The 16988-nt window shown below is 44.9% G+C and overlaps 1 protein-coding gene across 7 annotated transcripts in view; it reads left to right on the top strand.

Annotated features, from left to right (window-relative positions):
- The window catches only part of DLGAP1 (DLG associated protein 1), a 401400-nt gene extending 396558 nt beyond the window's left edge, over window positions 1–4842 (top strand). For all 7 annotated transcript variants that reach the window (XM_071417710.1, XM_071417688.1, XM_071417726.1 and 4 more), the window contains one exon: window positions 807–4842. In XM_071417710.1, the coding sequence (XP_071273811.1) occupies window positions 807–1016 (210 nt within the window). In that variant the 3' untranslated portion in view covers window positions 1017–4842. The remainder of the gene's footprint in view (window positions 1–806) is intronic.
- The last annotated feature ends 12146 nt before the right edge of the window (window positions 4843–16988 follow it).

Consider the following 16988-nt stretch of genomic DNA (forward strand, 5'->3'; position numbering starts at 1 on the left):
TTTTTTGTGGGTTTTTTTTCTTTTTTTTGGTTTTTTATGTGTACGTGTGTGTACATGCACCAGGATATATATAAAAGCCCTCCTTGTTGGTCACATATCTGGAGCTAGCTGCCACCATGATGATTAATGCATGTTCTCCTAACGGTTTTTAAGTTTTTCCTACCAGATTTTCTATTTCTAGCTGAAATGTAGCCTCATGCCTATTTAGCACAAGGCCAGAGTTTATGAGCTTGCAGAGCAAGACCCCGAGCATGGGATTCTTGAGCAGTCACTAAACTGCTACGAAATAGATACATAAACATGTGGTGTGTTTTTTTAAAAACTGCTTATTCTGATGCACCAGCTGCAGACAGCTAGCTCCTGTCTGCATTTGGGAACGCCAGAGCCATGGCACCTCCGTGTTGCAGGAGCACCTAGCGCTATGCACGGATAGAAGAGGGTGGCCCGGGAGCTGGGGCTCTCCAGAGTTCCTCTGCCGAGAGCAGCGTTCCCTCCCGGCTGCCCCGGTGGCGGGAGGTCGGTCTCTTTCCTAGTCCCTGGCACTAAGCAGGTAGTGGTGGGGGCCCCGGCCCTGGCAGCACCGTCCCCGAGGAGAAGTAGCACGGCGACCGGCCCTCCCCTCCCCTTTGCCCTTGCCCCATGTTTATGAACCCTTGAGCACAAAAGCCAGTTGACTGAAGACAGAAAGGCAGATAAGAGCTAACAAACCTTAGGTAAAATGTGTGTTCTAACTACTGATATATCCTAGTTTTTCCCACCTTTCCCTGAGAAGCTGTATAATGCCATTAACCTTCTGCTTTGATCAGGAGAGAAGGGTCCCTCCTCCAGTGCCAAAGAAGCCATCGAAAGGTCAGGTGCCACTCATACGAGAACGCTCTCTGGAAAGCTCGCAGCGTCAGGAGGCCCGGAAACGGCTGATGGCTGCCAAGCGCGCTGCGTCGGTTCGCCAGAACTCAGCTACCGAGAGCGCCGAAAGCATTGAGATATACATCCCCGAAGCCCAGACCAGGCTATGAAGGGATCCAACCGGGAGGACTCTATCTGGCAAGACAAGCCTCATGTATAATCTGCCCCTCTAGGCTCCTGCTCAAGGTCACCATGAAGTATTTGTACCTCCTCCTCTCTCTCTCGCTCTCTGTCCCTACTCTCCCCCTCCCCTCTCTCTGTACGCAGCTGCCCCGATGCTCCCAGTGAACTCCACTGCCGTGGCGTAGTTGTCGGTCCTCCGAGAGATGTCCTCTAATCACCCTTGCTTTCTGAAGGTTCACCCATGTCATCACAATGCTTTGTCACATGTACCGATGCTGCCACTTTGCCTCATGTAAACGAGCATGATCCTTTTTTCTTTTCTGTTTGGAACAAATAAACGCAGCACTCAGACTTCCACACACCTGCGCGCACCTGTACAGTAGATGCTCCATTTAACTTACTCATGATCTTTAGTTGATCTAAAGCTAGTCTGTTACCCAGTGTACAGCAATATCAAACTGTAGGGGACTTTGGTATTTTCAGTCATGCAGGGTGATCCTTTCGGACTCTGCCGTCTTCCTCACAAAAGATGAAAGGAGCTATGACTCGGATTCCCTTCTTTTTATTACTGGTTTGTTTTTTTTTAAGCAGATGGCGCACTTTATTCTAAACCTCCAAATCACATCTTCACCTGAATTAAGGAGTCACACAAGGGGAGGGAGCTGGGGTGGGAGCGGGGAGGGGGGGACGAAAAGAAACCCCACAACTCTGGCAGGTGAAAAGGTGGAAGTATATCCCACAGGTGAGATGGCAAGGGTTATAAAAGATCCTGTGGAAAGATACCTGCACTCACAGCTGCACAAACTGCCTCATTTTTATTTCATCAGTCACTACTTAAACATTTCAATCAGCAGAAGATTGTAAATTCGATCTTCCAGGGAAATAATCTATTTTGAAAGGCAATAAAAGAGTAAAAAGGAAGGAGATAAGAAGCAATGACAGTTGAAGAGATAATATAAAAGAAGGATTTTCTTGTCCAAGTATTAAGAATTTTTAAAATTGTACTGTATTGTCAATTCCTCTTGTATTGTATTGTATGGATTATATTGGTTAAAAAAAAAAAAGAAAAAAAAGAAAAAAAAGCTTGGTTTTGTTGATGTCTTAATCTCGGTGGGACCATCCAATCTCATACGTCCACGCAGCCACACGCGGACACCTGTAGGTGAATTACTGTACATGGAGCCTCTGATGCTTTTCCAGGCCAGGCTTGCTTTGCTCTTTCCACAGCTGGTTGTATGCTACAGTTCAGACTGCTTATCACCAAACCGTCCATATTTAGGAGTAAATTTCTAATTCAGCCTCCTCTTAATAGTATAACGTACTCACTTGAACAAGAACAATAGACTATTTTTCACAAGTTATGGGATCAATATGAACTTAATATTTTTCACGACAAGCCTTCCTACCCTGGCTTCTGCCATTGTTTTGCAATCACGAAAAATATGCATCCTAAGTAGCTCATTAATAGTGGACGGAAATGGCAGATAATAGGGCTGGAGAGGAGCCTGAGAGGTCAGCTCCTGTGTGTCTGTCCCCTCCAGCCACCTCTGGCTGGGACAGGGGCTTGTCCTCCAGCTCCTCTGATGAGGAATGATGCCGACCACGCTGCTACTGGAATCTCTTGTGCCAACATTAGGAAAGCTGTGTCAGGCATGTTGCTGAAAGCGAGTTGTGTGCGTGCGAGCGAGCGAGTGTGAGTGCACACACGTGTGCCTAACTGGCTTGTGCTGCTGCCAGCAGAATTAGCGTGAGCTGCTTTGGGTGACAGGGCTGCTTTGGGTGGCAGGACTGCTGTGGGACACAGGACTGGTGTGAGCACAGGAGCGCTGTGCAGCCCTCAGCATGTGTGCAGTCCTGCAGCGATGTTTTCCAGACTCCTCTGCTGCACCCTACGTGTTCTTCACCCTGTCTGCCAGGGCATGGGTACGCAGGAGAGGAAGGTAGGCTGCTCTCTGCTCCCAGTGGGCACAGGCACAGGGATAGGGACAGCCCCACCATGGAGGGGCACAGGTGGCAGCCCTTGCTGCACGCCAGTGCTGGCTGGCTGTGCCCATGGCAGCTCAATCTGTATGCACAGTGCAACCAATGAAAAACCCCACTGCACATGTGGCACAATTCTGCAGCTTGCACTTAAAAAGCATTGAAAATCGTCATCAAAAAGTTAAGCTCTTGCTAAAAGTATTCATCGAGACCATGCCAGACAGCTTCTTTTCCTATGACATCATAGCCAGGTGCTAATTTAATTTTATTCGAGAAAATAGGAGAGGTAATAGGTTCTGGCACCAAGTATTTTCATGAGAGCATACTAAAACCACTAGAGAATTTGCTACCTCTCAAAGCCATCGATATCTGAGCTATGTCTTTATAAACAGGGCACAAATATTTACTGCTGTGGTTTACAAGATAAGGGCTAATAATTTAATATATAAAAGACTTTTAACTAGAGTAATCAGAAATCCAGTGTAACTCTAGAGTGCTTGGTGTTACAGGAGCTTCAAAAGGTTTGACCCTCTAAGCGTTTGAATACCAGTGTATTTGCTAGTTTTGAAACACTGCGTTTAACTTTTAGCAGCAACAAAACATCACCGTGTTTGCAGTATGTAATAGTGCCAACTGCCACTTTTGAGCATATATAGTCATAGGAAGTATTAATTATTTGGAACTCATTTGTACTGAAGTATTCAAAGCAGTACCTAGGTGAGAGTCCACATTCACAACTGTGTCGCAGACTTACTTAGTTTTGTGAACGTTTTACGAAAGATGAGTTAAGATTTTGGTTGACAAGTGGCTACAGAAATTTATATCCAGCAAGTTCTCCCCTAAAAAAGCAGAAAAGTGAAGACTATCTAGTCTTGTACATTACAAATTATTGTATTTGTATATCATAGAATATTTTTTGTATCTATTTTAAATGAATTTATTCTTAGCTGAATGCTTGTTAGTTCATTTGGCACTGGAGAGGTTATTATAATGTTTGCCTAGTTTTTTAGCAAAATATTAAAAATACAGCCAATACCAGAAAATACAAAATAAAATAATTCTGCCCATAGAATGCCACTAGTTAACCACTTGACTCATTTACAAACACTAATGCTAGTATATTTGCTCCATCATCTGTTTTAGTATAATTTGTAACTATTTGTTTTTAGTCTAAACTGCCCAGTGTATTTTAAAAATGCCTATATTCTGTTTCACTTTGGACTAAACTATTGCTTTTTTTTCTTGGGGGAAATTTTAGAAAAGGTTGGTTTTGTCTCCTGCTTCAAATGTTTAAAAAAAAAAAAAAGAGGTATTTATTATATTTTTTGCAGATGTTTCCATAAAATTCTCATAATCTTTTTGTAAAGAAAGATGAAGAAATGGATTAAAGATTTTTAATATTTGAAAAGGTAAATAGAAATAATTTATTTGTAATATATTTCATTTTATTTATTGGTGTTCCCTTAATGCTTTGATGTGCACTATCACTTTAATTTAAGCTGTATCATTGTGAATTTATTGGGGGTTTTGGTTTTTTGGTTTTTGTTTTGTTTTTTTTTTAAGGAAAACTGTCAAATGCATATTTTAAGTAGAATGTAAATCACTGGCCTACCTGCATTCCCAAATGTGATTTTAAAAATGTTTTTGATTTGAAACAAAAGACACAAATTTGAAAGCCTTTAGACAGAAAAGAGTGTTTTTATGGCTTAATGATTTGGGTTTCCATAGGATTATCTATCTGGTTTGTGTGTGGACAGGAAAATGTAAATAGATGAATGTTTCCCATAATGTAAAAAGAGCAAATTAATAAAATAATTAATGCACTGCTTGTAAGAGCTGTGGGTTTTCAATGCAAATTCATTCTTCCAGAACTGCCAAGGCATTTCATTTGATGTGGTCAAGGATAAAAGCACGACAACCAGAATATTTCTCTTAAGCTCTCATTGCTTAAGACTAGCCCTGCAAAGTCTCATCCAAAGCATCCTGCTGAGCACCCTGGAAGTGTTCATCTGCACAGAGTTGCTCACAGGCATAAAAGTTGCCATGATCAAGGCCTTGAGCCTTAGCAAAATCTTCAAAGGCGCTTCTGCACAGAGCCCAGCCAAACCCCACTGAAGATGCCAGGAGTTACACTGGGGACTTGAAAAGAAGTGGCAAGAAGACCCCAGCCTGTTTGGTTTTCCCCTCGCTGGTTCTCTTTCATTTTCTGCTTATGTCCCGTGATGTCTGAATTTTTGGGGGCAAAAGAGATTCCTGGCAGGCACAGCTAACTTTCCCTTCCCTGGAATCCTGCTTCCATATGGGTTTTTTTCCAATGGGTGAAATACAGTCCAGAAACATGTCCTGGATGATGTTCATGGTTATCCCAGTATTTAAACAGGTCCTGATTCAATTTGTAGTACCTAGTAGTTACATCATTAGTATGCCAGTGCTGCACCATGTACTGTCTGCCCATGTTTAGACCCTCAGCACAGAAAGACCAGAAATATTCGTGCTGCAGATCCATGGGCAGGGAAAATTCTGCTTAACACCAAGATGAAGGGATTTTTATTCACACGCTGGAATTTATGTGCTCATTAGTCACTGATAAATGGATGCATCAGGGATGGGGGGAAAACACTTTATTACTTTAAAAATTTTCTGAGATGTCTGGTACCTTTTTGTAATAAGAACAGCTCAAAGGGAGTAAAATAGCAGGTATGTTTCACACTGTTCTCCAGCAGAGTAAGGAAGTCCAAGCCATGGCTCAACCCCGCCTTTCATGCAGGTAAACTTTCTCTGTATTTATACTCAGTGTTTCCTTCCAGACCAAATCAGAAGCCTTCCCCAGAAGTATATCTTGCTGTCAGTTTGTTTGCCAATGTCTGTTCTCTCCTGCAAGACATTGTTTTTGCATCACGCAATAGGCAAATAATTCACTTCAGCCGTCAGTTTGGAGCATGCTCGCCTATCAAATCTGATGACTTTGAGCTGACATTTTTGATAGCAATTAATGATAAAAATATTGGCTGCTCTGCTGCTACTGGTATTTGTTGTTGAGGTCCTAGGTTTATACATGATTTGGAGTGCAGAGAGCAAGTGAATTTCTTTTTCCCCACTACGCATCACGTAACAGGGTCGGGTCAGGCCCACTAGCTATGATCCTCCACTGAGCAAACATGAAACTCACAGCACTCACAGCTGAAAGATACTCATCCCCTCTCGCTGTAGTCTGATGCTATGCCAGTGACCTATAAAACATTTCTGTGCTGTCACAGTAAGCTCATTCACAACACCATCCCTTCCCTGTGCTTTTGCACGCGGGGAGGTTTTTACAGCCCCTCTTCTGCACGGCTGCTCGGCCACGGTTGTGGCAGGAGAAGGTAGCTGCTCTCACTTGATTCATCAGGATGCATTTGGATGCCAGCTGCAAAACATGACGTGACTGGCCCTTCCAGCCGGCAGTCAGGCTTTCCCACGCCTGGGTCCCATCGGAGGACAGCACCCTTCTCGGCAGTGCGTGAGATTACAGCCGGTCCTCTGCTGCTCCGTGAGTCACATGCCCCACTCGCAGTGAGACAAAGAGGCGAGCTGAGGAACAGGGCTTCCTGGTAATTGTGTTTTTCATGCTTCTCTTCACTGATCCAGTAACAACATAATCATTGAAATTAGAGACAGAAAAGCTCTGCTGGGGCATTGTGTTAACACTCTGCCAGTTCCAGATTGCAATCTACCGAGCTGTAGCAGGTAAGTCATCACCTTCCCAGCTCTGCTCCACCCAGAGGGAAAAAAAAAACCACACACAAAACAAGGGGGGGGAAAGTGCTATATTTTAAAACAAGCTGAGTTGTGACATTGCCACCACCTATTATGGGCTACTCCTGGTGCAGAAGCTTTCATTGTATTGACTCTTCACTTAACTATCTCCATGACAGGGTGCCGAACTTTTCCTCATTTTCAGCCAAGCAGAATGGAAACAAATTATGGATTTTCCCACCTCTGTTCAAAGAGGGCGAAGTACTGGGGTGTTGCAGAGCCTCTGAAAAAAGCATCCACTGCACAGGCCCTGAGCTACACTGCATATTTCAAAGCTGTCAAAGGTTTTGGAAGAGGGATGGGCCTTGCCCTGAGTCAAAGGAAAGCAGTAGGACAGAGTGTGACGGATGTTTTATGGGTATCAAATATCTCACCAAGGTAAGATAAGCCACTGTGTAAACAACCATGTGCTGAGGCAAACACCTTAGTTTGGAGCTGGTAACTAGGGAGCTGAGATGTTGAATAGCAAAGGGTAACCCATTCCAATGTAACTAGCCTATTTCCCCGGTGGGAATGTCCAACCTATCACTTACCCCTGGCTTCAAACTAGAGAGTTATCAAAGTCGTGTCCTTAAAAGACTATATCTTACTTTTTCCTGTTGAACTGACTATGGGTGCTCACAGTTGCAATCTGGAATGGTTTTGTGAATGTGTGTTCAGGACTGTGATCATCCCTGGGTTTTTTTGTAGCATTGAGAAGTTACTGCATTGCACAAGTTGGGCTGTATTATTTGTTATCTTGCGGCACGTTCTTTTGTCTTTTTTTTTTTTTAAGTGGTTGTAATAATAACTCACTGTGCTCCAGTCCTTTTGTCAGTCTCCAGAAGAAAATTCCTATCACCTGAAAAACAAAAAATTACTGAAACTTTTTCATTTGATGGCATGTTCTGGGAAATCTTTGCTAAGCTGGGCCTAAGGGGAAGGAAATTGAGATAACTGATGCACTTAAGCACATGTCATTCTTCATCTCTCCAGTCAATAATTGACAACAAAAGGGGAAAAAATCATATGGGCCAGATAGCTCACAGATGTTGCACTAAAGCTGAGATGGCATTTTGCTAGGCTGTGGGACAATCACACCTGTAGCAACAGCTGAAGGGAAACCTTCCCACCTCGGTGCAACGTTTCAATAAATAATTTTTTAATATGTGACATCCCTTCCCAGTGCATCAGGGCCACCATGACCACAATTCTACAATTTCCACAAACCATCAGACGCAGGGCAGTATCGTGGTGCCAGCTGAGGGCAGGGAGATACAAGCCCCTGGGCAACAGCAGGCCTTGCACAGGGCAAGGCATTGCTATGGGAGCAGTAGCAACTCTAGGGGAATGTGGTGTGCATTAAACATGAACTAAAATTAATCCAGGTCAGATGGCTGCTGCTTCCATGAAGTAAGCTGTCATAGTGGGAAAGAAGAGTTTGAAAGGGTGACTTATCTTTTCATCTCGCTATCTACTGTTTTAATCCAGCATAAGAACCAGGCTTGGAATTTTAGTGAAGTTACACAATTGCATTTGCAGTGTTGGGAGAGAAACCAGACTTCATCCCAGACTAATTGCCAGCTATAAAATTTAGTGGAGGCATACATAAAGACAAACCTGTAGCAACTTCAATGGAAACATGTCCATGTGTCAGTCTTCAAGTGAATCCAGAAATGCTTTGCCTAAAACACACAGATTTTGTCATGATCCTCTGCAAGAGGATCCTCTGATCTTGCTCATTACCCTGATTCACCACATAGTAAACACTGCTGTTATTTAAAAAATGTAAAAGAGCTGTGATTTACGTCAAAGAGGCTGTATGACTACACATGAGAGGAAAAAGCTCTGACAAATAGATGGCATGTATCGATCTGAAAGACTCCATGAAGTACTTTTGTATTACTAACCTAATGCTTCAACTGACAAGAGGTTTCCTTTTGTTTACATCTTTCCTGGCAATAGCATCATGACAACTGCAGCCTGTCTGCAAGAACGTACACGGACCTGGGAACCCAGCCATACATTGGCAAACTGCAGCGTACGCCACGTGTTTCTCATCTTTTGCTTAACAACCTTGTGCCTGTAAAAAAAAAAAAGCTACTTGTGTGCAGTATTGCATTCATTGTGATGATTCACATCTATCAGCTTCTGCCAGGCAATGCTGGGATTTCAGGTAGGATGCAGCCCACCTCCTGTATTTTCTCTGAGATAAAGTAGTGGAAGGTGGGAAATAAAACCAAGAAACCAAGCCAAAAGAAAGAAAACTGCTAAAGCATGCAGAGTTTGTCAATAAAGTATAATCCAAGCAGGTTTTGTTTGTCAACAGCTGCATAAGTGAAAATAACAATTCTGAAATGACTTCTAACTGGAACTGTTTCCATATCAAGTAGCACGTGTGAGCTTAATGCTAACGGTTCAAGGCCTTCCCAAGTGTTGTCAAGTGGTGTGATTGCAGGTGCTGTCACAGCATCCCTGCCACATGCATCAGCAGTAGTTGTCACTGTCAGCTGCAGTGCTGGTGCCCAGGAATCCTCCCCTGTGGCACATCCCTCGCTCACATGTACGAGGGCATTGTGCCCTAGGAGCCACGCATTTTCTGCTTTACCTCACACTTACACCACAGCAGAAATCGTATCAGAGCAGGGTGAACGGATCTCCTCAAACACCAAAATTACACTCAAACACCAATAATTACAATTGCTTGGGATGGAGGTTTATCTTTGAACTCGCGTGGCTTGTGTTAAATTGCCTTTACACCTAAGATCTCTCTCTGCTTTTCAATAGACAACATGAAACTCTGCTCTCACACCTCAGGAGCCAGCGTATTACATTTTCTCTGGACTTTCAACATTGTAACTGGGCGCAGAAGTTGGATCTGTTTTTTTCTTCCCCTCTTAAAAGGTCAGGGAAAACATGAAACCGCAAAAGGCTAATTCTTCTGTGTCACATTTCTGTGAGCCCACAGGGCAACATAGCAGTGGTATTTTCAATGCTTTTTTTTCCCCCCTGACTTTTCAATCCACAGTCCTTGGAACAACTGGTGACAGCTCATACAGTAACACACTTACTCTTGCATCATTCCTTCTAAGTTGCTTCTGATGAACATTGGGAGCACCAGGAAAGGTCCTGACCACCGCAGCACACGTGTGATGAGCAGGGGAAAGATATCACAAGGCTTGGCCTCCTTACGGGTTTTCTGGTTCTGGTGCTGCCTGCTCACAATCCACAGTATTCGGCACACAGACGCTTGGTTATCATTAAACTGTAAATATTGCAAGAAGGTATTCAACATGATATAATATTCCTATTAGTGCCTCCAAAGGCCCAGCCAAAGAAGCTGCACTGTGCTGGGCTGAACACTGTGTAAATATTGATGGTTTCTGTCTTGCAGTGTTTACAATCCAAGAAGGAGTCCTGCACCAGAGCTCTCTACTATAGTTTTGTTATTTGTCTTTGGAAATGATTTGTCTGATTTAAAGCATCATAAATGAGCATGTCCTTTCTTCTGCCACTACTACTAGAGCAATTACTTTACAAAGAGCTGTGAAGGCAAAGTTCTAGACCTAAATATTTTATCATCCTGATCAAGTATTAGTCTTTTGGTATAAACCCAGAATCCAATACCTTTTCTGCAGCTCTAATATGCTACAATAAAATATGATCTCACAGTTCCCAAACCCTTGCCAGGTAACAGTGATTCAGCACAAGCACAGCAAAGCATTACTTTGCTCCCCTCAACAGGGACATGCTCTCAGGCAAACTCACTTTAAGGCTTGATAATGGAAGAGGCTGCACCCAAAGCCACCACACTGACAAGATTCAGATACGTGGCCATGGTTGTGAAGAAAGCCATACTAGGAATCAGGTAAGTTAACACTACACAAGTTTATAGCAGGAACATACACTACAGGAATGGCTTTTGGCCCAAGGCCAACTGCCTTGCTGAGGGTGCTGGTGTTTGGAAAGGAAATGACAAGTTTCTACAGCTGCAAGAGTCGTCACTGACGCACAGCTTGCTAAACCCTCCCTCTGGCTGAGCATAAAACCTCTGCAAGGGAGTTGGGAGCTGTGCTATGCCTCAGAATACGGCTGGGCGCCACTGCCATCCATCAGGCAAGCATAAGTCCTTCAGCGTTTGAAGGCAAAGTTGCAAAAGACTTGTTATTCCTCAGGGTATTCTGAAGATTTATATACTGTCACCTACCTGGGCAGTGGGAGATGTTTACCTGTCTCCTGAGTCAGCTGAGTTAGGGGAGCAGTAACATGATTACAACACCTGAATGCTCAGAAATGCTTTCTGGCTCCTCGTATCTCCTCATCTGATCTCCAGGACACCTCACCACCGTTAAAAAGAAAACACCACCAAAGCACCACCCAGCTCCAAACCATCTCAAGTGTGGGCCCAGAAGCAGCTTTAGCATTCTCCTTTTCCCCTGCTTTTGCAGCCTGCAATTTCATAAATGATATTTGTTCTTCCCACAAGCCTTACCTCATTTGGGGTCAGGGGGAGGCTTAGAGTCAGGAGTTTCACCTGAGGCAGGTTATACCTGCAAACAAAAGAGTGGATGTGGAAGGACAGCCTCACGCAGCCACCACCACCACCACCACCTCAGTGTTCATCAGAGCCCTTCAACAAGAGCTGGAGGCTGAATTTAAGCACTTGGCTCTCCCTGTCCCCACACGGGGAAGCTCATACCTTGTCATTGCTGCACACCCTGTGCCTCAGGCTGCCACCAGCACTTCCGTCCGCGCTGTGCAAACACCGCTGCGCCCTTTCTCCACACGGATAATAACAGTGCCGCCCGCTCTTCCCGCTCCCAGGAGCCACGGTGTGGGCACCCAGCGGCAACTACAGACGGTGACCCAAGGTCTGGTTAATGTTTCAGAGCTTTGAACCCACCACAGGTTGCACTTTGAGCCGTACACAGCACATTATTGGCGGTCCTGGCGTTTAAAGGTTTTTTTTCCGTCAACTGGTTGGGTGCCTGCTCCTTTTTCAAGGAGTCTGACACCACAAATCTCATGTCCATGTCAAAGTACCTGATGTCCTCCTACACTGGTGAAAAAACAATAAGTGTTCTGTCATCAGCATAACCCTGATTTCCACAGACTTTGGGGGTTTTTGCACGTGAGAAGAGGCTGTGGCATCGCTGAGTGCTGTTAACAGCCAACAGGGCAAAGTTCTTGTTTCCTTTGTAGTGAAAAAGTTCAGGGCCGGATTTTGATTATCACAAGGAGTAGTAAAGTACATAGAGCAGAGATCACACATTGGGTAAGAATTATCACCGAGGTGAAAAAACCAAACAGCAACAGCAAAACAAACTCCTGCCCAGCTGATGCAGCACTGCCCCACATTCTGGTGTGTGCAGCTCCTGTACCTGTGCGGTACATGCAGCTTATGGAAAAGGCTGGGCAGTGCTCTGGATGCAGCACAGCCTTCCCTGGCACAGCATACAACCACAGCATGGTGCCAGGGGAGCCCTAGCAGGGTAGCTGGGCAGTGGTGGGCTCAGCCTGCCTTTGGATATCTTTCTTCAACATGCAAGTTAAAGTAAATTGGGTGAAGTACCAAAGTCCAGTGTCGTGCCTCTTAGCTTACATACCAAAAGAAAAAAAAAGAGAAAAACAAAACGTACGAACAGAGAAGGTATTAAAGGACCTCTACTTTTATTTTTAATCAGGATCTGTTACCCTGAGCAGTGGTTACAATATCAAGCACTCTTGTTTTGAATGTGGTGTTGCTGATGGATGTACTCCCACACTACAACCAACCTGTGTCTTTACAAGGCTTTTGGACTATTCTTTTGCAAGTCTGGGAAAGAGGAAAATTCACATTTTACACAGAATAAAAGTCCTGCCTGACAGCTCCCATCTGCTGGCCATGTCCCTGTTGTGTTGTTGCTGTTGTCCTGCCTTGGTTTGGCTCTGGTGCAGGCTTATCTCCCCTCAAAGTTCCCAAATAAATTGTTTTGTGTCTTACCATCAGATTGACCCACCCCATGCAAACATCCCCAGCCGGCAAAAGTCGTGGGGATTTAGAGGCGAAACATGAACACAGCACTCACAGTGGTGGCTCGGAGAAGAATGCAGACGAAGGACCGAGCTTGCAGACTCTGCCTGTAAATGCCAACCGGCACACGCAGGGGGAGATCTGAAAAAAGCTCGCCCCTGCAGACTTGCACAACTGGAGGACGGTGAGCAGAGAGGGGCAGGAGCCGTGGGAACTGGCAGCGGGGTGACACAGGAGGGCGCGGGCACTGCCAAACTATTCAGCTGCCATCCAGAGACTGACAGCTGCGGTGAGAGCCATCTTCCCCCCCTCCCTGCAAAACATTCCCTCTCCTAGGGATTTGCATAACCCCGCGTACATTTCCTGCAGTCCTTGGGCAACGAATAGAGTTGCGGTTCAACAATTTACAGGATCAAAGGCAGATTATGATCCTATCGCTGGAACAGTTAAGTTTTTACATGTGGGCTTTTTAGATATCACTTCTCAAAGATCAAACTCCAGCGTATTCCAGGGAAGTAAGTTTAGGCAAACCACAGAGCTGGGGAGCAGGCAGCATCACTTTTTTTTCTTCCTTATGTATAATCAAAGGTTTTATTAGAGTTTTCTAAAAACCTAAAGCTTTCATTCTATACCCAGCCAGTGCAGACTGGCCACAGTTTGAGATCCCCAAGGTGGATCTGCTGGGCTGCCTTACAGCAGGGGATTTCCTAGGGCAGGAAGCCCGTCCTGCAGGGAGGGAGGCTCAGCCAGCTCTTACTCCAATGGCAGACAGGGCTGAGGGTTTTACAAGCGCCTTGCGTGCGATTTCCCTGCTCTCTGTCCAGGCCCCTGGCAGCTGGAGAGGAAGCAGCATGTAATGAGCCCCAGGTGGAGGCAGCAGCTTCAGCTCTGCAGTGGCAGCGCCCCACTCCCAAAACAAGGGAGCCACTGGCACCGGGAAGGCATCTGGGGCAGACCACTTCAGCCCAGGCTGGACAGCAAATGCAGATGAGGGCTGGTGTAAGGCAAGGACTGAACACAAATCTTCAAGGAAATAGAGGACGTGAAGTCAAACTCCCCCTGAGCTCAACAAGCCTCACAGCGCCTGGGTCATGCCACCGATGAGTCACTTCTGCCAGATGGGGAGAGTCTGGCCAGCACAGGCATCAGCTGGTCCATGCAGCCCTCCTTGCTCTTCTGACCCCGTGGAAGGAAACCTGGGCTTCTGCATCAGTGCATTTCAAAAGGAAAGGAAATTAAATTTTTCACAGCGGAAATACCTGTTGCTTATCAGTGTAAATACGAGAGAAATGACACAGTCCCCCACACCTCCTTTCATGCCTCCTGCTTATTTAAACTCACACTGCCACATCAGAGGAAGCTCTGAGAGTGTTGCTGGCTGTGGGCACAGTACCCAGCTGGGCTTCACATGCTGCCTTCCCCAAGACCACCAGCACCCCAGGATCACATGCAGGTGAAGGAGTCAGGCATTGCAGGAGCGAGTGCAAACTCTCCCATGGGGAGGCCTGTATGTCTGCATTCCCATCACCTCCTCCTAGGGTTCAAAGAGATGGTAAGGGATGTGACTCTCCCTTCAGAGGCTGACTGGGACATTCCTCTCTGCCCCAGGTGTCATGGACACAGTAGCAGGGGTCAAGGTAGGTTTGGTAGGGGAAGGGAGGTGGAGGGACTGACTGTTTTACGACAGACAGTATGTGCTTTGCAGATGCAAATCTATACACTAAACCGAGATAGTTACAGAAGGTTTTTTCCACATATCACCAGCTAAGGAAGAAAAACTTTTGAGGAGGCCTTTGGAGAAAGCTGGCAGCACATCACTGGAAATACCTTGGCTGAATGCAAGCCGGCTGAATTTAATATGAAGAATGAGTTACAGAAGCAACTGCCTAAGCGGTGTTTAATACAATAACCTGAACTAACCTTTTCCTTCAGGTTGGCAGAGGAATGTCTGCTTCACACCTCACCAGGAGAAGGTTCATGGCAGCAGAGCCAGGACTCTGAAAGCACACTGAAACCAGCAACACCACTGACTCAAAACTAAAAATAATCCCTCCATTTTTGAAAATGCCCAATGGATTTCATTATTAATTGCTTCTTTCCTTGCCTTACCCTGTCACAACACAAAAAGCAGAACTTAGAAAAAAGCTGAGCTATCTACACAGAGAAAATGTGCTTTCTCTCATGAACAGAAGTTGATCTGTTTGCATCAGAGCAAGATTTGCTGCTGTGGTTAGTGTAGTGGAGTAACAGAAATCAGATGCCTTTCAAAACAGTACAAAACTAGTCAAAATATCTCTAGCCTAGTTAAATGGACTATGCATGATATTATGTAAGCACTCTCAAGTAAAACAGGGAAAGAAATGATAGAGGGAGAGTTCAAACAAGAAATGAGACTAGAAGTGCAAAAGAAAACAAAATAAAACACTGGACACAAGGTCAAGCAATCAGAACTTTGCAGGCTAGAAAAGGAAGTGAAATTACAGGCTCTGGCAAAACAGCAGAATGTTTACTCAGGAAAATTACAAAACTGTTGAGATCCTTACCATCAGTTATATATCTTCTATCCAGAACAATTTCCAAGACAAGCTATATGAATTCATAAAAGCAAGCTTGGGAACATCACATTCTTCTCACATCCATCAAATGACTTTGTTTATTTTTTTATATAAATTCCAGGGCCAATACATATATGGTATCCTTACTAGGATAAATATGAGATATTGATATACATACACACACACACAAAATTGCATCTTGGTAAAATCTATAAGCTGATGGCAAATTATGATCAAGACTATCTTCTCCATCAACAGCTTCTACAGGAGAGGCTTCTAAAGGCCAAAAGCCCCCAGCTAAGCATGAACACTTATTTGCCAATCAACAAAAAAACCAATTTTGCTCCTTCAAAAGAGCTAGACCACAGAGAGAAAAGGTGAGCTAGAGAAGAACACTTGGTTTATGCTGAAACTAGATAGGACACAGTTAAAGAAACCAAATGGTTTGTCCCTTATGGAAGCCACTCAGGCCCTAACTGGTTTTGGAAAGGAAGCAGAAGCAAGTATGGAGTGTGTGACACATGATTTCCCACAGAGCTATCAGGTTGTAGGGCCTGATTGCCAACTTGTGAAATGTCACTGATGGAGGAGCTCCAGGTCACTATTTCCCCAGCAGTGTGGCAACTCTACAGAGATGGAAAGACTCAGAGAAGCCAGGCAAACATAGATATATCTATTGCAAAACCCACAGCTCTGGGACTGACCCACTCTCACCGTGGTCAGGTCAATCCTCTTCATTGTCAGCTAAATGATGTGATGAAAGGCCCATAACAAAAACCATGTGCAGGGTTTGTATATGCCTAGACAAGGGTTCTTCACTCCGAGAGGGTCATGTTGTTACACACCTAGAGATAGGGCTTGGTGCCCAGGACAGGCACTGCCTAGGCTGCAATCAGGGAAAGCAGCCACAGCCCTGGTCTGTGGTCTCAGGGAAGCTATCCAAGAATAAACAGCGTTAGATGGTTGTCAGCTGCACTCATTCAACTCACAATCTGCCACCTGTGCCCCCCCTCCTCCCCCCAGTTAAGTCACTAATTCAAAGTACTCCTACCTCTGTGCCTTTTTACAGGTTTATTACACATTGTGTAAGCAGCTGAAAGATCAACACCTTGTTTGTCAGTAGAAACACATGGAATTTGGCAGAAACCCTGCTATCCAGTGGAACACAGATTAGCTGGGAGGCAGATGCGACTTATTCATGGCTGCATCAGCTTCAGGGACTGTGATTCATGTTGCACAATGAAGCAGCTCTGCAGAGCTACAAAGGGCTGTGAAGTCGACCTGTTGGTGAAATCTACCCTGTTCTGCAAATGTGTGCAGCAGGACTTGAGATTCCTGCCAGCTGCAGTCCCAGACCTGACACCTCAGCTTCAGAGAGAAAAAGGAGTTTGAAGGCAAATAAAGCCAGTTTCAAAGGGAGAAGTGAGCAAAATGGCTTTGAGCTGTCAGCAGGAGTGTGTACAAAATATAGATGGAGAAAGCAGCCTGAGTTTTTACTTTGTAGCATATCTAGCACCAGTTTGCATGGTTTTCTGTGTGTGCAGAACTCCAGGCACTCATTGTCGTGACAGGGACTGGAATAGACACTGAACCGCATACAGCACACATGGGTACAATTATCATGTCTGGAACAGCAA

The sequence above is a fragment of the Agelaius tricolor genome, unplaced genomic scaffold (genome assembly GCF_023055355.1).
Source record: "Agelaius tricolor isolate 1412-34295 unplaced genomic scaffold, bAgeTri1.0.p SCAF_2, whole genome shotgun sequence".
In the NCBI taxonomy this organism is placed as follows: domain Eukaryota; kingdom Metazoa; phylum Chordata; class Aves; order Passeriformes; family Icteridae; genus Agelaius; species Agelaius tricolor.